This window comes from Carassius gibelio, chromosome B10, assembly GCF_023724105.1.
Source record: "Carassius gibelio isolate Cgi1373 ecotype wild population from Czech Republic chromosome B10, carGib1.2-hapl.c, whole genome shotgun sequence".
In the NCBI taxonomy this organism is placed as follows: domain Eukaryota; kingdom Metazoa; phylum Chordata; class Actinopteri; order Cypriniformes; family Cyprinidae; genus Carassius; species Carassius gibelio.
Window position 1 is genome coordinate 10,843,780 of NC_068405.1, and position 20,419 is coordinate 10,864,198.

A 20,419-nucleotide genomic window follows, 5' to 3' on the forward strand; every position below is an offset into this window, starting at 1 on the left:
CAACGGCAACAACAATACTACAATGAGAATAAAAGGTACATCTTCTTTTTTGCGTGAACATCTGGGCGGCGTTATGCAAATCTTCCCACATAGTGACGTAGACATGTGGGGGCGTGCTAGAACAAGACGTTTTAGGGGGGTGTGGACAAATCTTAACTTTGATAAAGAATATCTCTTTGGATTTGAGACTTTAATCTTTGCAACTTTACAGATCTTCATGCACCAAGAGCTTGTAACACTCAAAAAATTGAATCGCATCATATGACTCCTTTAATAAAGGTCATTTTCCATGCAGATATTTTGTACATTTCCTACCATAATTATATATCAAAACTTAATTTTTGATTAGTAATATGCATGGCTATTTTCAAATAGTTGTATCTCAGCCCAAATATTGTCCTATCCTAACAAACTATACATCAATGGAAAGCTTATTCGTTCAGCATTTCAGACAATTGAGATGCATAGATTGACCCTTATAACCGGTTCTGTGTTCCAGGGTCACAGATATTATGAGAAAATATAAAATATATAATATAAAGATTTGTGCATGTATATAAATATTTCCTCAAACAACATGCTTTATGAATCAGAAGAAAAAGGAATTAAAAGTTTGATAGACCACTGTGTGACGTTCAAAAGAACGATTTATTCGCGAATGGGGATCACTAAAGAAGACATTATGTTCTTTATATCCGATACTTGTATTAAGAGAGTGATTTATGCATTCCTCAATTGTAGGTGTAATATATCGCATTAAAAGGTTAATTAGAAAATCAGTTTAAATGTTGTTGTTTTTTTAACGTGCACACACCTTTATATTATCTAAAGATTCAGTCAATTAGTAGACACAAGGGGTTAATTAATAATTTTAGTCCCCCCTGCATGAAGATAAAATATATATTTGTCCGGCACATAGAGCAACCTTCGCGTTATGCCAAGCCAGTTGCATTACTATTGGTTGTTTCACCTTTCAAGCGCGTTCATTACTCTCGCGCTGCGCAACGGAACGGCAGCGCGCGACACTCTCAAGCTCTCATAAGACAGTGGCAAACGAGGACGCCAAAGAAACCGAGTTAGTGCAGTACTAATGCAAAAACATCCGTCTGAGGTCTCAACAGTGCAACGCAGTTGGATATAACTGTTATTTTTCCCTCTTGTGCCATGAAGAACCTTCTCCTCAAGCTGTGGATCTTCATCGCTCCAGCTGTCTTCCTCCCTTCGCTCAATGCTCAGTACCACACCTGGTTACCGGAGCCGGGGGATTCGGGTTACGAAAAAAGACAGTGCATGGACATTCCCGAGGACCTGAGGTTGTGTTTTAATGTGGGCTACCACCAAATGCTGCTTCCCAATTTGCTGGAGCACGAAACCATAGCTGAGGTGAAGCAGCAAGCGAGCAGCTGGGTTCCTCTGGTGCACAAAGCCTGTCACCCCGGCACGCAAGTGTTCCTCTGCTCGCTCTTCGCCCCCGTGTGCCTCGAAACACCCATATATCCGTGTCGCTGGCTGTGCGAGGCTGTCCGGGACGGCTGTACCCCTATAATGCAGGCGTTTGGGTTCCCTTGGCCTGAAATGCTCAAATGTGACAAGTTTCCCCTGAGCGACGTGTGCCTTTCTATGAACACCACCAGCAGCGATGACACGGACAAATCCCCAGGTGTGTATGATAACTGTGTTTGACAGAATTTAACATTAACTTCTTTCTGAATCTTCCTTTTTATGCTTAAAAAATACATGGCGCAGCCAAATAAATTGTGCCACAGTTACGTTTCTGTTAACTATTTTATTGACTGTTTTGGTCACATATTGTTACTGTTTTGTTATTTCAAAATGTGAAAAATAAAAGTAAGAATCAGTAGGTGTGTTTTATTTATTATTATGGTTTGTTAAGGCTGATTGTTTGTTTATATCCGTTTACGATGCATTACAAACACATAACCAACGAGTTATTGACATGTATTTAGATTTTACTTAAAATTACAGTGTTAAAATACATTACTTTTTTATCTGCAGTATTGAATTTGTTGCATCTTTTCACCATTTTAAATGTGAAATTACTGTAAAATAAATAAAATATTATAGATCAAACAATTAAACATTTACACTTAGATCAGTTTATAATCTTCCCATTTGCTTATTTACTTGAGATGTAAGCAACAGTCAGGACATTTGGTTTAAACAATTTTTTTTTCTCCTTCTTTTTTTCTTTAGATGTCTCTTCTGTTTGTCCGCCATGTGACCATGAGATGAACACAGATGCAATTCTGGAACAAATGTGTGCCAGTGAATTTGGTAATTAATTTTTTTATGCAATATTGATGAATTAGTATTTTAAAAAATCACCCTAAACTAAAGTACAGATCGCATCCAAGTAATTAGTTTAAATATGTATTATATATTTTTTAAAAGATTAATTCCAAGATAAATTATATCCTTGATTAGGGAGATTTTCCAGTTAAGTTGCTAATTGAAATATTTATTGTGTCTGACTATTAAAAAAACAAACATATTTTGTCTTTACCGACAAGAGAGAAATTAAAAACTAGCTGTATTTCTTCTTGACTAGTATCAACACGCTGATCTTACGGTATAAAGTTGAAACGCACTACAAAGAACAATTCTGAAAATGAGCTCTTATAGACTATTATGGACATCTGTCTAAAACATATTGCAACGCACCTCAGATGTGAAAGATTTTGGCATAGTCCTTTTACGAACATTAAAAGCACTGAAAGGCAAAACTTGTTCCAAACACTTTTCGGCATGCTGCTACTAATGCAAGTGATTTCAGAATGCTTCATTTATTGGCCAATGCTTAATGACTTCAAGAGAACAAAATCTGATCGTATGATTCCCATCATTGTGATTCCTGGTCCAGGTTTTCAGCCCACACATTTGTTTCCAATAATATTGTTGACTGAAAAAAAAAAAATATATCTAATATTACTTTCCGGATTTGCACTCTTTAAATCTATTTCTCTCTTGAGACAGTAAGGGTCTAGTGCTGATTAAACATAACAGCATGTGTGTCCAATATGGTTTACCTACGAATAGATCTTTTTTGTTGTTCTATTTCCCTTTTTTTTGTTTGCAAATGCAACTTAGCATGGGCAAACCTTTTTTCTCCCTGTATATTTATAGTTTTTTTTTTTTTTAATTAGATTTCAACCGCAAATGGAGATATTTGGTTTTTATAAAAAGCAGAGCTACTTCTTCCATTGCAAATGCTGTTTCTAAGAACCAGTGATGTGGTCAGAATCCAGAAGGTCTTTTTTTCAGGGTTTGAGATGTTGTCAAAGACAGGAAGCTTTCCGCTGGCAAGAATTTCATGGGACCTTTTATTTTATCGCAAGCTATCAAGCACCAATCCAGCAAAGGCTTTTTCTAGTCATTATAGACTGACTGTCTTAAACTCTGTGAAACACTGTTGAATGTGAAAATGGAAATATGCGGTTGTTATCTTAAACAGGTAGATATGTGAGATATCTGAGTTGATTCATTTTTATTAATATATATATATATATATATATATATATATATATATATATATATATATATATATATATATATATAGTTATTATTATTATTTTTTATTTTTTTATTTTTTTATTATTAATAAAACAGAAAATGTAATTGTAACCTCATGAAGCACATTTTAGGTTAACTGAATTTTTCTAAAGTGTATTTTTGTTGTTAATGCTTTAAGAAAAATGCTTATTATTAAAATTTTAGAAAATATGAGAAAATATATCAATGGAAAACCTGATGTAGTTTGTGTTTCTCTGCTTTCTTTTTTGAACATTTTCCTTTCATTGCACTAGTGCAAATACATAAAATGATAGATGTTTTGTCAAAATGAAGCTCCAGGGAATATAAACATTTTGCAGCTCAGAGGATGATTTTAAAGCTAGCGCTGTTTTTGATAGTATTTCTTCTGTTTTGTTGGTAATGCTAAACAATTTTATCCACAATACACCCATTTAATAATAACCTTAAATTCTTTCATAATTCAATGCTCAAATAACCGATTATTTAAGGAGTGCCTCAGGGATCGGTAATAAGACCTTTTTTGTTTTAGCATCACTAATAGAGCAAGTTTAGGAGAAATTGTGCAGTCTCTTTTTTGATCTTGGTTGGAATTAGAATTTGATATGTACCCAAGAATCATATCCTCACACAAAGGGGACGATATTGCGATACAACACATTGCACCATGCAGCTTTGCACAATTAGCACAGAATAGCATCTGAAAGACATAAACTAGAATGAGTTCTTGGCTAAAATGTGACAACAGATGATGAAAACAGCCAAGTGTTCAGCATCTCCATGGCAAAGAAATTAAACAGTGACCTTAAGCAAAAATACTTCAAATATTTGCCTTTTCCGTCAGTTCTTGAAGGATTTTTTTTTTTTTAATGAAGGTTTTACATAACCGTTATATGTTACATAATTTTTTTAAAAATATATATTTATTTAAGACATCATAGGTGTGGAAAGAAATTGTCTCATTTAAACTTTCATGAACATTAATGACTTCTGAAACCTACATTTTTCTTTTTGCAGCAATCAAGACGAAGATTAAGGAAGTCAAAACAGACAACTTAGACCGAAAAGTCATTCTGCAAAAAAAGAGGAAGGCGGTGAAGCGTGGAAATCTGAAGAAGCAGGACTTAAAAGAGCTTGTACTTTACCTGAAAAATGGAGCAGACTGTCCATGCCAACAACTGGAAAACCTAAAGAGCAACTACTTAATCATGGGCCGCAGTGTTGGGAAACAGTATATATTGACAGGCATTCATAAGTGGGACAAATCTAGCAAAGAACTTAAAAAGGCCCTTAAAAAACTTGAAAGCCATAAATGTTCAACTTTTGAGACCGTGTTCAAGTGATTTTTGATCAGTTGGTTACTAATCGTTGTGAACTTTCCATTATAGCATAATATTACATTTTGCATTACAGTACAGTATAGAAAGGAACCATAGATGCCACGATCCAAATAGTTAGATTGTTTGCCAAATAAATGTCTCAATACATACAAACAAGTGCCATTTAGTTCACTTTTTAAAATGTTCTTGAACATTTCTAACCAGTCCAAGTACAAAACACAGTTATGCACATTTATTTACATTCCATTATGCTACAAGTCAGTTGAGTGAGTTCTGCTTTTGCAAATACTGCCTTTTGGTGTATCTTAATGTTTTCCTGGTGGAATAATATCTATATCCATGCAATCTGTTAATAATGTTTATCTTTTATAATAAACATCACAGCTATCAGGTACTCAGAAAAATGCACAAGCCATGCAATAAAGAGATTTTTTTGACAGTTTGTTGTTGCATAGGATGCAAATCACACTTAATCATGCAGTGGAAGGTGTATAGCATGCCCGAGGGCTTGCACAATGCACTGTAATCATTTGACATTAAAAGAGAAAATATTTATTATATGTTTGACTGCACTCTTTATTTATTATTTTTATAAAGAGTGCTTAATCATGGAGAAAAATGAAAAAGGAAAAAAAGACAAGTAGCAGTGGTGACCTGCCAAGCAGTCCAGCTATAACAATCACATGCTGTGAAATCACTGCAAAATAATCACTTCAAATCAGATCAGATTAGAGACATTTCAGACTCTGCATGTGCCCTGTGTAAGCAAACAGCCAGATAAAGTGTTTATATTGTATAGACAGATCAGAGATGTTTGTTTTGGATTGAGGGAGAGATTTGGACATATTTCTTTCCCAGCTTTCCTGATGAAAGTCAGTTGGAGTTTTCTCTCTCTCTCTCTCTCTCTCTCTGTCTCTCTCTCTGTCTCTCTCTCTTTTGAGGAGAGTTGGTAATATATTGTGTGTCGAAAGTAAAAGATTATTTGATCAATTATAATTTATACTATATGATCCACAAGAATAAATAAATTAATTCTGGAAAAAATAAATAAATAAAATAAAACCATATCTAGCCAGTTACTCCCAATTAATGACTTAAGAGAAATAGAAGAAAAAATGAAGAAAAAAAAGAAGAATTTTGCCCATGGTGTAGAAACAATTTTTACTTAAAAACTGCTAGTAAATTGATTGAATATTTGCTTTGATGTCATCTATGATGTACTTCAAAACATTGAAACCTTTGACATTTAAAATGTACACTTATTCCTCTTCAGGAAAAAACTGAACAAAAATATATATGACTCATCCTGTACTACACTCACAATTATTTCAATCTTAAACTATAAAAAAAAAACTAAGATAATGTTTATAAAACATTATGAGGTATCAAGTCATAATTATGAGATAATAGGTTGAAAGTATGAGTTGCTGAGTTACAATTATGATTGAAATTTCGCCTGTCATAATTTATATATATATACTATACTATATGGTTAGGGTTAGACTTTAACTAGGTTTACATGCATGTAATTATGCATAATTTGTTTTTATTATAACAGTTAGTACATGTAACGTAACAAGGACACTTTAAAATAAAGTGTTCCTGTTACCCCCAAAATATTAAAATGTAATTTCTGCCAACATAATTTGCTTCACAGAATGCTTCTTACACAATACATCCTTTGAAATGTAGTGGAAAGTTTCATGACATTCAGAACCTCCCCTCACACACACACAAATTCACCTGTGACATATATACAAACACTGTAAATATTGTAATAAGCAAATTAATACCTAAAGAAATAACAAACATGTGAGCCTTTAAACCCTCTGGAATGTTGTGTCCCATAGATTGCTAAGCACATTTTTGTTTTTACAAACTGAGGGACGAGTTGAAATTGTCTGTGGTAATCGCCAGCATGCCACAGATGTTGTGCTTAGAGCTTAACTCATACTGAACCCAGAGCATTCCTTTAAAACTGTTTAGTTACTTTTGAAGACCCCCAACCTTTTGTTTTGACGTCCTTTCGGGGTGATTCAAGCCGAAATTAAACCATCTGCAGCGAACACGTTTTGAAAGAAATCCATACATGGCAAATGGCAAAAACCCTGAGTGCGTGTTACCCCCAGGAGAAGCCCAGCGATCCCAGCTCATGCAAAGCGTAGTGATGGTTTATCCAGGTTAAGCAAATAACTGTGTTTTGTGCTCTGGGATGACATTGCCTGCCAGACTCTATGGGATGATCATTAGAAGCAGCTGTTGGCTTTGCTGCTGCATATTTCCCAGCTTCATTGAATGAAAAAGACTTGCTTTTTTGTCTCCAGCCTTGAGGGGAAGAAAGCCTATTAAAAGCCATAAATAATATGATGCTCTCACAGGATAGCATCTGAGGTAAGATGGGCTCTGTGGTAAACATACTTCCACATGGGGTTTGGGCTGAAGTTCTCACATATGCCAACTGTGAAAACGGCCAGATGGGATGCGCAGACTCTGAATATGGTGACGTCACTGTTCCCAATTCGATTTTGTCTGCAAGTCTTATTAGGATTGATTTTTACGTGTTTATTTTAAGCTAGCATATTAGCACGAAATTATCCCAACTGAGGTCTGTTTGCGAAATCTATCTGATCGAGATAATGGGTATATAAATCTGACTCAGTTTGTTCAACATTTCACAGCTTTATCAAACAAATGGCCTTCTTGACTCTTGTGGGTTGGAGTGAAGGAATGCTGTCTGGTAAAGCACTTCTTGAAACTTTTGGTCCAAGAAATGTCCTTTGTAATCGAAGTGAACGACACAGGAATGGTTTATTTAGACATATGCAAGAACATGATGTATCGATATCTGGTAACTTAAAGGGGTAGTTCACCCTGAAAATAAAAATGCTGTCATTAATAACTCAACACTCAAGTTGTTCGGAACCTGGGTGACGTACATACTCTCTTCTGGGAAAAACAAATGGAGAAGTCCAGCAGAATGAATGTTTTTTTTTTTTCCATACACTGAAAGTGACCTGGAGCTATCACGTTTCAAAAATGACTAAAGCACCCTAAAAGTGGTTTATGATGTGACTCTACTATAGTTCGCATAAGTATTTTTCATGTAATTGAAATACAGGTTTTCATGTAATTTTACAGTAAAAAACTGTTAAATGTTCAGTTTAAAGTGGAAGTGAAAAAGAACAGTCAAGAAAAGTCATCTTATAATTTACAGCATGAAATAAAAACATAAATTGATGTGGAATTGATGATTTTACATTGCAATAATGGTTTCTTATCAGTTATGTCCATGGTGTTTTGTTACATCTTGCTGTTTAATTAATGTTTATTGCATCATTTTAGTTTCACGTATTACCATAATCTTTGATTTCAAGGTTGTTGTTAGTGTATTATAAAGGCTAAAACAGATTTTATTAATTTGTTTTACTAACATTATTGCAGTTACATCATTACTATTATTAGCATTATTATTATTTACTGTAAAGGTAGAAAAGAAATGTACGGTATTTTTTTACTGTAAAGTTCTGGCCTTTATTACACCTTTATTATGATACTTTCTGAGCTTTATGTACATTTTGGAACTTAACAGACATGGTTACCATTTTCTTTCATTATATGGAAAAAAGCAGATGATGAATTTGTAAAACATCTCCCTTATGCACTTTTAAAACAACGGAGTAAAGAAGAACAAATTTTTTGTGCTTGTGTGTGTGAACTGATCCTTAAAGCAGACCACTTGCCACTCTTTTCTGGCATATATTCAATGCTGAATCATATGCATTTAAAGGGATAGTTCACCCAAAAATGAAAATTCTGTCATTAATTACCAGTGTTTGGAATAACGCCGTTTAAAAGAACGGCGTTAGGTAACGACGTTATTTTTTCAGTAACGGGGTAATCTAACTAATTATTTTCGCGTCGTTATAACGCCGTTAACATTACTGGACGTTAAATGCGGTGCGTTACTTTGCATTGATTTAATAAACTATGTAATCCGAATGCACCTGGTGAGCAGGTGAGTTAATAACGAAATAAGCGATTATGATTGGCTAAGGCAGAGTCATATGTTTCATGGTAGCCAATCAGAGCCAGTGTTTTTACACCAGCGGTGGCAAACACACACACGCGAACGCGCCAATAAATATTGAAAGTTATGTAAGAACACCTGTGTTCTACTCAATTTTAACTGACTTGTGAAAACTGCTCCAAAAAAAAAAAAATTGACATATAGCAGCTTTTTATTTTTTTGTTTAACAGTAACGCAAATAGTTACTTTCCCTAGTAACGAGTTACTTTTATTATAGAGTAATACAGTTTCTAACTCAGTTACTTTTTGGAACAAGTAGTGAGTAACTATAACTAATTAATTTTTTTAAGTAATGTTCCCAACAGTGTTAATTACTCACCCTCATGTCATTCCAAACCTGTAAGATCTTCATTCATCTTCAGAACACAAATTAAGATATTTTTGACGAGTTCCAAGAGCTCTCTGACCCTCCACAGACAGCACGGATCCATCCTAACACTATCAAGGCTCTGAAACGTAGCAAGGAGATCATTCAAATAATCCATGTGACATAAATAGTTAAACCATAATTTTACTAAGCTACAAAACAAATTTTTGCGTGCAAAGAAATAAAAAATAATGAATTTATTTAACAATTTGTCTCTCCATCACCCTATGGAACCATTTTGGAGAGTATCACATACGTAAACAACGTATGCTGTTCGTATTAGTAGCACTTATGCTGTTTACGTTGTTTGCGATTTGATCTGAACGTAGACAATATTTCTGCATACATACCTTGCATTCGTTGTTTACGTATGTGATACTTTCTAAAATGGTGCTATAGTGTGAAGTGGAGGAGAACAAAGTTATTTTTGTTTTCTTTGAGCACAAAAACGTATTCTTGTAGCTTTGTAAAATTACAGTTAAACAACTGATGTCACATGGACTATTTTAACGATCTCTTTGCTAATGTTTCTGAACCTTGATCATGTTAGGATCTTTGTTTTCTATGGATAGGGTGGCCATATGCACCGTTCATACGGGACACGTCCCTGCCAGGATTTTATTATTCCCTAAAATATCCAGGTTTAGGCTGTGCAGGTCGATCATTGTGTGACATTCATGAGAGCTATAGAGAGCAGAGCAGACAGCTCCTTATGCTTTTGAATCACTTTTGCACCTACTTTGGTGTCTTTGATCAGTGGGCAGCATGTGTACATATTTGCATCGCTTTGATCGTTCCTTGTAGGTCTCACCTTCTCACGTGCAGCCGCATGATTGGTTGATTATGTACAATACCTGCATGTTCTTGGTCAAACTGCTTTGGATGTTTTAGGTAATATTAAAATCTGGCCAGGACGTGTCCCGTATGAACAGTGCATATGGCAACCCGAGGAGGATCTGTTATGATCCAGGGGATCGAACTTGGGTCTGTGGCGTGAATAGCATTGGTGCTTACAAATGCAAGAAGAGTTTTTTCTTCTTCCGTTTTAAAAAAAAAAACTCAAGGTATGAGTGGAGATGAATGTAGTCCTTAAGTGATTAAGTGTGCAAAAGGCCATGGTCAAGTTACATTTATTTTAATATTATAGTTGTACAGTATTCTGTTCAAGTGTTGCGTCTGTTGAGTAGGCGGAGTTTAATCGGAAGTCTCCCGAGTTTGGTGAAAATGACGTGAGATCATATATATGGCAATGGAGGAAATGCAGTGCATGTTATTATTGTAAATGCACGAGGCAAGTTTGATTAAAGCCATCAAGCTATAGATTGATAATATAGCACTCAGCTGGTGAGCAGTTTGGCATTTCAGATGTGATGGGCGGCCGATGTTGTATGAATGCTCCAGAAGTTTCTGGAATTATATGGTGAATTTCAGTGCATCGCTCCCGTTAAGAAACAACCAATCATAGCTGCGGTCCGTAACTTTGTTTGTGTTCAAAATGTAGAAAAATTTATATAATAAGCGAGTACACCATGAATCCATTTTCCAAACTGTGTTTTTAGCTTGTCCTGAATCACTAGGGTGCACCTATAATAAGTGTTTATATTCGGACTATTTTAGATTGCTTCGGGGGTACCGCGGCGGAGTAACCCAGTACCTTTGTGATTCTTCATAGACATAAACAGAGAGAAGTAGATCCGGCTACGATGTTCTTCCGCAAGACGCAACCAGTTCTGTTTATTAACCGCTAGAGCGTCAAAAGTTCCCTACCACAGCTTTAACCATATCAGTATAATAAAAAGATCCTTACTAACATACTGTCTATTCGAGTTCCAATGTGATGACATCACGTCTGAGGATTGACGTCTGAAGATATCTGTACCTTCCTTTCATTACATGGACCTTCTCTGGAAACCTGGGTCTTGTTGGGACTGAGTATTCTTAATAACACCACTTCACTGTCTTATATCAACATCATTGTATCTTTTGACTCAAAGAACATTGTTTTTTTGTTTTGGTTATTTTGTGTAGGCCTATGCTGTTTTATTGTGTTAACAATATTGTTAACATTGTGAGAAAATAATGCATTCTTTCATTAATACATTGAGTGAGTTGGACCCATGATTCTGGCTTCTTTAATCCTCTCCTAGTTACTGGACACTAGTTGTGTAAATAGACCCCCAAAGTGATTTAGAACCATAACAGTAATCAGCGCATACTACATCCTTCAATACATGAAGTCTTATCCAGTATGAGGGGTGAGCAGGGACCCAGGTCCACTCCTCATACCCAAATCCCTCCCAGTCCATGAGGAATTGTTTTTTCCACGAACCAGTTGAGTGTCCAGTCGCCGCTTGTCTGCATGGTGCTGGGGGTGGACTGTTAGCAGGAGACAAAGGGCTTTATTCGACAGGCTTTAAGTGTGAGACATGAAAGGTGGGGTGAATGCGCAAAGACTTGGGTAGCAGGAGATGGTAGGAAACAGTATTTACTTTCCTTATAACCTTGAGTGGTCATATGAACCTGGAAGCCAATTTGTGTGTCTCAACTTTGATGAGAAGGTCCCTGCTTGAAAGCCAGAATTTCTGCCCTGGATGCAGAGTTGGTGCTAGTCTGCGCCAACGGTTGGCCCATTGCTGTTTGTATTATTCTGTTCGACCCCATGAACATCCTGTGTCTAGGGACATTGTGTGTTAAAGTTGATGTGCTAGACAAAAATATTGCTCATATGACGTTTATCTGATTATTACATAATGAAGTTAGTTATGCTTATTCAGCTTGTATTTTCCACATAGTCGATTGTTTCACTTCTGCAAATGGTATATAGCTGTGAAGTCTTAAGAAGTGCAGGCCGGGCCTTCCTCCATACCCTGCAGCACAGTTGAACCAGATGTTGGGCAGCTGGGACTCCCAACTTGGACTACTGCTCAGAAAACAAAGGAGGTTGAAACCCATACTGACACTCAAAAGAGGACATACCTGTTGAGGAATGGTGAAGAATACTGTGCGCACATTCTGCCCAAATTGTGTGTTTACTCCAGGACGTTGGGTTGGATGAGACCTGGCATTTAAGGTTGTCTCAATCTCTTGGACAATCTCTTAGACTGGGGATGAAACCCTGATGATAGACTGGCTGTAGCCCCAATCAGCTGTCAGAAGGCCTTCCAAAACCTGGATGCAAACTGAGGACCACGATCTGACACAACATCTTGGGGAAAACCATGCAACCTAAATGCTGCAAAACAATCAGTTTGTGAAGCTGAATGAAAATTGTGGCAATCTGAAATTCGAACACGGATATTGGGGGGTCGAGGTAATCCAGCCCAGGCAAGCAGCCGTCCAGTCCATCAGCCCTATGCCGCTAGTTACAGACCCGCTTGACAGACTGGCTGTACAAAGCAGCGAAGGCGAGGGATGGGGGGTGGGGTGAATGCATATCTGTATATAAGTGCATAAATGTTTATGTATGTAAGAGTTCGTGTATTCGTAGGCCTGGAGAGCTGGCATTCAATTCTAATTGCCTCAGTCCGCAGATTGTGATAACTTCACAGCAAGTTGCCATGGACATCCTGGACAAGTCCTAGACAGAGCCTGGTCATGTCCTAGACAGAGTCAATAATCAACAGGTGTCTGTGGAGTGGGGGGAGGAACGCAAGAGCGTCTCACTGCCGTGCTCCTCCGGGAGAATTGTTATTCCAACATTCCAACCTTGGCATGCTGATAGAGGGAGCCGAAAAAAGATTCCAATTGTTTGGTCTTGGGGCGAGTAGCCGCATTCCAATTTCACGGTCACTCTCTTGTCCATTCTGGTCTCCAAATCATGACGGGCAGCATCGTGAGGTTTTGGACAGCTGTTCCCGTTTTCTGAATTTTTCAATAACCCAGGACAAAGCCTAGTGCAATCAGCAGAAGACCTGTTATCATGGTTCCGAATAGGTAGCTGTCTACAATGTCCTCCACAAAAAGAGCCGCCAGACACACAATCCACCACCTCTCCCATGCGTCTATCGTGTAGCCAGCTGTGAACATTCCATCAGGGCAGTCAGGTTCCCCCGAACCCTAGCTTCTCATCGAAAAGATGGTGTCAAGTGCATTGAGAGACCAGTCAATCAAATCAAATCCATGTTTTCCAGTTTTGGAGAGCAGTGCAGAGAGAGTCTCTAAGAATAGACGAGACTAAAGAGCAAGCAGGGAAGACAAGGGGAGGAGAGGGAGAGAAATGCATCCGCATCCGTTGAGAGCCAAAGAAGGAAAACTTTCGTTAGATTCGTTAAGATACAATGAATCTCAAAATGGAAACCTCTTGAACATGAAACTCACTCTTCTCCAGTTTGATGAAGAGATCATTTCTCAGGAGCTGCTGGAAGACCAGGCAAACATGCTGCATGAATTCCTGGAGGTTCTTGGAAACAATAAGAATATCACACAAGTATACAAATACAAATCTATTCAGCATGTCTTTTAACACATCATTAATCAAAGTCTGAAATACTGCAGGTGTACTTACTAAACCAAATGGCAAGACTTGATACTCATATTGGCCAGTGATTGTTTAAAAAAACAGTCTTCTATTCATCACCAGTATGGATGCGGAGAGGCCAGAGGCCTCCCATCTAGTGCCGTAATAGTCAGGGGGTCATCAAGGTTTGTGAGTGGCACCCTTAAATGTCTGGCAACTACCAGTTACCAGCTGCCCCAGAGACTATGAAGGCCTTTAGGGCATGTGACTGATCTTTCCATAAAAGATAATTATTTAAGAGAGCCCCAGAAGATGTAGAGTTGGGAGAGATTGCTTATCTCATCACAGTCCTTCCTTCCCTGGACGAGAGTTGGCTTTTACCTAAAGAAGCATTTCTAGAATTTTCCATACACTCTCTACGTCTTTCTCAAAGGTGATTGTCTAGTCGAATGGCCATTTCAATTAGGGATTCCAGGATTGTCATAAGGTCAACTGAAGTAGGCGACTAGCTTCCTAATGTCACTCACTGGATGATCTAACACTTGCCTCATCTCCTCAACAAAGCAACTGTAATCCACACAACCTGCTGGTTGTGTAAGAGTAATAACATAAACCACTTTGCTACTAGCTGTTGGGAATCTATTTGGATGCAATTCAAAGTTCAGTGAGCACTGGTTGAGGAAGCCCTTACATCTGCCAGGGCTTCCATCATACCTTTCAGGATAAGGCAGGTGGATATCAGAGCTTTGCACTGTGGGGACTGGAGTTGCTAGTGGAGCCTGAGGTTGAGACTCTGGTTCCCGCTGTGGGTTTGAAAGAGACTGAAGATGTTGTAGGATCTCTGTGATTGCCTGACCCAGTTTTGATACCACCACCTCTTGTTGTGCAATGACTTATTCATGTCATTCCATGGTCACAGCCTGGTTTGAAAATGCAGCAAGGATGCGCTCTGCTTTCGATAAAGTTTGAGCTTCCTCTGCTGGGCTCGTATCCATGGTTCAGTCCTCATGTTATGATCCAGATGGGGATCAAACTCGGGTCTGACTCTTTTTTACTCAAGGTAAAATAAACTTAAAAAATACAGTCTTAGAGGCATTTAAAAGGTATTTTCTACAAAGTAATTCAAAAACTAACACTAACTCCTTGAAAGAAAATATGAAAATGTAATCCAAACAGAAAAGCTGTCCTTAAATGTCAGGCTAGAGCCCCCCCCCCCCCCCCCCCCCCCAAAAAAAAAACAACAGGAGAGAGGAAAATCTCTTGCCACAAATCCTTGGCAGCATCATACTCAAGCAGACATCAGGACTGAACAAGAACAAAAGGCAGTGAGGCATTTAAATAAGGCTGGCCATTAGGAGTGATTCAATACAGGTGTGCTCCAAGTCTCTAACAAAAAGGTGATCTGGGGTTGAAACTGCACCATCCAGTGGTGAAACCAGGGAATTCTGATTAATGACAGAATTTTCATATTTGGGTGAACTATCCCTTTAAATCCGGACAGTATGCAATTCAGTTTAAACATAACCAGGGCAGATAATAACCGGCTTGGGTATCGTGGATCATGGATTTGGCAGGGACGGGATTTGTAGACACACACTGGACTTCAAAAGTTTTGAGATACAGACCTGACCCCTACTGTGAGGTTAGAGCAGATTTTGGCAGGAGAGTTGGATTTCATAAATCAGCTGATGGCCTCTCATTGCTCTGGGATATAAACACTTATTTTTCATATGTTTCATTTATGACATTGACAAATCGAAAATGGGGTAAAGCTGTGGAGTTGTATTACATTTAGCCACTAACAAGAGAAGTAAATATTTTCATCTGAATAATCTACTTCATCTATTATCGCATTTTTTTAATTTATTATTATTATTTTCTTATTATTACAGTTGGTTTGGAGACTCTGTTTGAGAAAAAAACTTTCTTCCAGGAATTTTTTTCTTTCTCAGTCTACCCATACTACAGTTTTGGCACTACAAACTCCCTGATGTTTGACAGAAAAAATCCGGCTCTAAATCTCAAGTCAACTCTTTCACCATGAGAAAAATATGTAAAATAAAAACTGTTAGTCCAAATTTATGACTGCTCAGTTTTTTCTGTCATTCTATTAGCCGATGTATTGGCTCAAGGGATGGTCAGTCTCTTATTTCTGTAATCAGGGCCTGACCTTTATACTGAAACAGTCAATCACTGTGGTGCCTGTAGAAAGTGTTATAAACATATCAGTGTCCCAAATACATCATATGACGTATGTCAGTGACATGTTTATATATCCAATGAGAGGTATATGTAAAGCAAACAAGTGATTTATGAAATACTCCACAACAGCATGCATCATATCAATCCATGCAATTACACCAAATGTCCAATAGAGGACAGCACCTACTTTACCTGCTGGTCATTCCTTTTATGCAGTACTTCGACTTTATGTTACTTTAATTAATTATAAAATAATGTATTTTCATGAATGGATATGTTAGAATTTGGAATTATGCTCTGGTCAGGCTTATACACTTTATTATTTATGAAATTTTAATATTGTAACCTAAACAGCATGAAAATAAAGAGATAAAATTTACATATCTTTTGAAAAGTGAGTATAATCCAATATACATCTGGCTGGAAAAATTAATGTATTTCAGTAATTTAACTCAAATTGTGAAACTCATGTATTACATAAATTCAATGCACACAGACTGAAGTAATTTAAGTCTTTGGTTCTTTTAATTGTTATGAATTTGGCTCAAATTTAACAAAAACCCACCAATTCACATCTCACATCCTCATCTCAACAAATTAGAATATGGTAAAATGCCAATCAGCTAATCAACTCAAAACACCTGCAAAGGTTTCCTGAGCCTTCAAAATGATTTCTCAGTTTGGGTTCACTAGACTACACAATCATGGGGAAGACCTCTGATCTGTTGTCCAGAAGACAAACATTGACACCCTTCACAAGGAGGGTAAGCCAAAAGGCTACGTCTACATTAATCCGGATACATTTCAAAAAGGCTTTTCGTTTTAAAACGCTCTCCGTAGCGTTTTCAAGTGTTTACCAAAAGTGCCTCATCCACACAGAAACATTAGAAAATGTTAAATTCGGTTTCTGCGCATGCGTAAATCCTCAAAAACGTTCACTGCATATGATACACACAGAACAGACATGAGATTGTTTCTTGCATTTTTTTCTGACAGGTAATTTGATTTATTTTATTTACAAAAATAACTCACCATTCACTCATGATTGTATGTCTGATCTATAACGCAACTGCCCTCATGTTTTGCCGCAAATAGCGATCGCTGACTAAATCTTTGCAGGACTGTGATATAAAGAGTGTACAAAGTAACACCTATATAGCAACAATGTGAAAGTGCATAGCACATAACGTGCACAAAACCAGTATAAACACGGATATCTATTGGTAAAATATGCGTCACATGATCGTTTTCAAAAGCCTCCGTTTTCACAGTCCACACTACGACGCGAAGACGGCATTTTCAAATGTATACGCTTTCGAGAGCGTTTTCCAAATGCTACGTTTTCGTTAACCTAAAACACAATCTCAGTGTGGATGGAAGGCCAAGACGTTTTATATTTTCAAACTAAATATTAGTGTCCACAAACATGGCAACAAACATTCATTGCCAAAGAAGCTGGCTGTTCACAGAGTGCTATATCCAAGCATGTTAACAGAAGGAAAGTGGAGAGTGGAAGGAAAAAGTGTTGAAGAAAAAGATGCACAACCAACCAAGAGAACGGCAGCCTTGTGAGGATTGTCAGGCAAAATCAATTCAAGAATTTTAGTGAAATTCACAAGGAATGGACTGAGGCTGGGGTCAAGGCATCAAGAGCCACCACACACAGACGTGTAAAGAAATTTGCTGAATTACAGACAATGTCAGAGGCGTCTTACCTTAAGTCCAGTGTTAAGGTTCCACAGTCTTTAATGATTTGGGGTGCAATGTCATCTGCTGGTGTTGGTCCAATGTGTTTTTTGAAAACCAAAGTCACCAAAAATTGGTTAAATGACCATTGTGTTGGTGTGCTTGACTGGCCAGCAAACTCACCAGACCTGAACCTCATGGAGAATCTATCGGCTATTGTCAAGAGGAAAATGAGAAACAAGAGACCAAAAAATGCAGACCTCAGCAGTTCCACAAACTGATCACCCCCATGCCACACCGAATTGAGGCAGAAACGAGACCCTACCAAGTATTGAGTACATGTACACTAAATTAACATACTTTCCAGAAGTCCAAAAATTCACTAAAAATTTATGTTTTCTTGAAAGTCTTTTGTTGAGATGGGTTAATAAGTGGGTTTTTGTTAGATGTGAGACAAAATAATCACAATTAAAATAACTAAAGACTTAAACTACTTTAGTCTGCATGCAATGAGTTTATTTAATACACAAGGTTTACAATTTGAGTTTAATTACTGGAAAAAAATAACTTTTCCACGACATTCTAATTTATTGAAATGCACCCGTATATTCCATGGGACTTAAAAGTGTTATGAATCCACATTTTTCTTGTCGTAAAAATGGGCACGGCCATTTGTAAATTTTATGGGTCTGGCTTCCGGTCTAATCTGCATCCACTGTCCAGCTATTTTTAGCTGAACAAAAATGTTTTGCTTATAGCGGATAATGAACCATGTCTCACCCATGCTTTCACATTGAATAAAAAGGTGGATAGTAGGCTATTTGACACTCGCAGTCGGTTAATAGTCAAGAGCTTTGGCCTACAACACAAATGAAGAAAACATGGGCAGTGTTCCGAAAGCTCTAAAATACTGCCTTCGGGGTCAGCATTCAAAGGCAGGAAGGCATCAGGGTACGTCCAAATCCGAATTCTACTTAATTTCCTGTCTCCAGAGGTACCTTCTTCTAACTGAATTTTTAAGGCAGCTTTCCTTAGATCTCTCACAATCCTCTGCGTTCCTTTCCATGATTGTTGATCTAAAAAATAAAGATGGCATCTAAAAGTTATGTTTGGTGGTCACTTTGTTTGCAAATGTATATTTCTGTAACCTTTTGATGTTATTTATAGCTAGAAATCAGTGTTACAGTAATTAAACATTCATTCAGATATCACCAAAACATTAAAGATCTTAGATCTTAAAGATACCTTCCTGCAAAAACGGTGTCTGAAAAGTCATTTCCTGATAAGACAGTAAGTCAGCTGCTTATCTTTCAGATGCAGTCATGTACCTATTTAATAAATCATCTCTTAAATAAAAACTGAGATTTTCTTAATATTTATACATTTTCTTAATATTTTTATTTTTATTTTATACTGACACCTGTTGGCCTGGATGAATGAAGTTTGATTGACATCTACTGTCACCTCACAAAGTTGTTAATTTTTCGTTATTATTAGGCTTTTTTGTTGTTGTTAGTTTGTCCTTCATTTTACTACACATATAATGACTATTCCTGGATTCAATGTAAAAATAATTTTGAGTTCTGTTTGTGATTAGCTACAGTGTTGTGAAACGTTCACAGGCCGTTTTTATTTCTTGCGTTAGGAAGCTGCGCGCAACTTTCTGGAGTTTTTAAATAATTCGAAAGGACGGAAAACAAGAACGCGTGTACAGCCACTTCCAATACTTCTACGAACGTTCTGTATCGCATACGTTTGGAAGACAATTAATTTTCTTCAAATAAATTGTTTCTTGATTTGGACATTGCCAATGTGTGGCGGTAGCAGCCAATGAGCGCGGCGCGGGGCGGAGCAACCTCTGAACATGGAGCTCACTGAGGAACTGATGCAGACACACAGCACGCTCAGCATCACGCACACACTCTCTATGAACTGTGCGATTAACAATCATCTGCCTGTTTGTCTCGATCACCTCGAAATTACAAGTAAGCGTATGTTTTCACTTTTACGCGAATGTCCAGCGTTCCTTATTCTTCATAATGCATGAACTTAGTAGAAAAGCAACTTGGTTTCTTTCTGATCCGTTATAAGCTGTTCCTAAACTGCATGAGTTTATTTCGTTCTGTTGAAAAAAAAGAAAAAGAAATGATATAATTCGAATAATGTGGTTAACCAAACAGCTGCTGGTCCCGATTGAATTACATAGAATACAAATACAGTAAATACATTTTCAAAATTATATTAGTGAGGACCTGAACCTCTTTAGTTAACCACATTCTTAAAAGCATCGTCTTTTGTGTTTAGAAGAAGAAAAGATTTGGAACAAACTTTACAGTGAGAAAATTATGACAGCTGACATTTTTAACTGAAGATATTAATGATTGATCTTGATCTGATGGGCCAAAGGTTAAAACTGTTATATTAAACAAATAAGGATCCATAAATATTTTGGGTATACAGTATCATATTGCAGAGTGATTCATACATTTTAAGTTGGTATTTCTAAGACTTCTGAACAGCAGAGGTATGTGTGTATCCTGTTGAGACTTCTAGAAACTAGAATATTGGTTTATTCTGGTTCTGAAAATCAGGTAATTATGGCAAAACCATAATCAGAATATGACCTTTTTTATTTGAATACTATTAGAATATTCTTGTGCTTATGAGTTTAGTCAGTGTCTTCAACGATTGTGTTATAGGTGCTGGTAAATTTGTAGACTCATCAGCTGTGC

The 20,419-nt window shown here is 37.1% G+C and overlaps 2 protein-coding genes across 3 annotated transcripts in view; both read left to right on the forward strand.

The window, feature by feature from the left end:
* The first annotated feature begins 956 nt into the window (after positions 1 to 956).
* Positions 957 to 5,447, forward strand: LOC127966345 (secreted frizzled-related protein 1-like). The gene is made up of 3 exons (XM_052567259.1): positions 957 to 1,660; positions 2,215 to 2,295; positions 4,567 to 5,447. Exons 1-3 carry the CDS (start codon positions 1,165 to 1,167, stop codon positions 4,890 to 4,892), a joined length of 903 nt encoding a protein of 300 aa, XP_052423219.1. The 5' UTR covers positions 957 to 1,164; the 3' UTR covers positions 4,893 to 5,447.
* Positions 5,448 to 19,555: 14,108 nt separating this feature from the next.
* LOC127966348 (zinc finger matrin-type protein 4-like) overlaps positions 19,556 to 20,419 on the forward strand; it is a 28,561-nt gene continuing 27,697 nt past the window's right edge. For both annotated transcript variants that reach the window (XM_052567262.1, XM_052567264.1), the window contains exon 1: positions 19,556 to 19,672. The gene's annotated coding sequence lies outside the window, so the exon portion shown is untranslated. The remainder of the gene's footprint in view (positions 19,673 to 20,419) is intronic.

Excerpts from the sequence above, each read along its gene's own strand:
- LOC127966345 (XM_052567259.1), top strand. The coding sequence starts at position 1,165 with ATGAAGAACCTTCTCCTCAAGCTGTGGATCTTCATCGCTCCAGCTGTC. Across the intron at positions 1,661-2,214 it reads TGACACGGACAAATCCCCAG|ATGTCTCTTCTGTTTGTCCG; the intron begins GTGTGTATGATA and ends TTTTTTCTTTAG. Across the intron at positions 2,296-4,566 it reads AATGTGTGCCAGTGAATTTG|CAATCAAGACGAAGATTAAG; the intron begins GTAATTAATTTT and ends TTCTTTTTGCAG.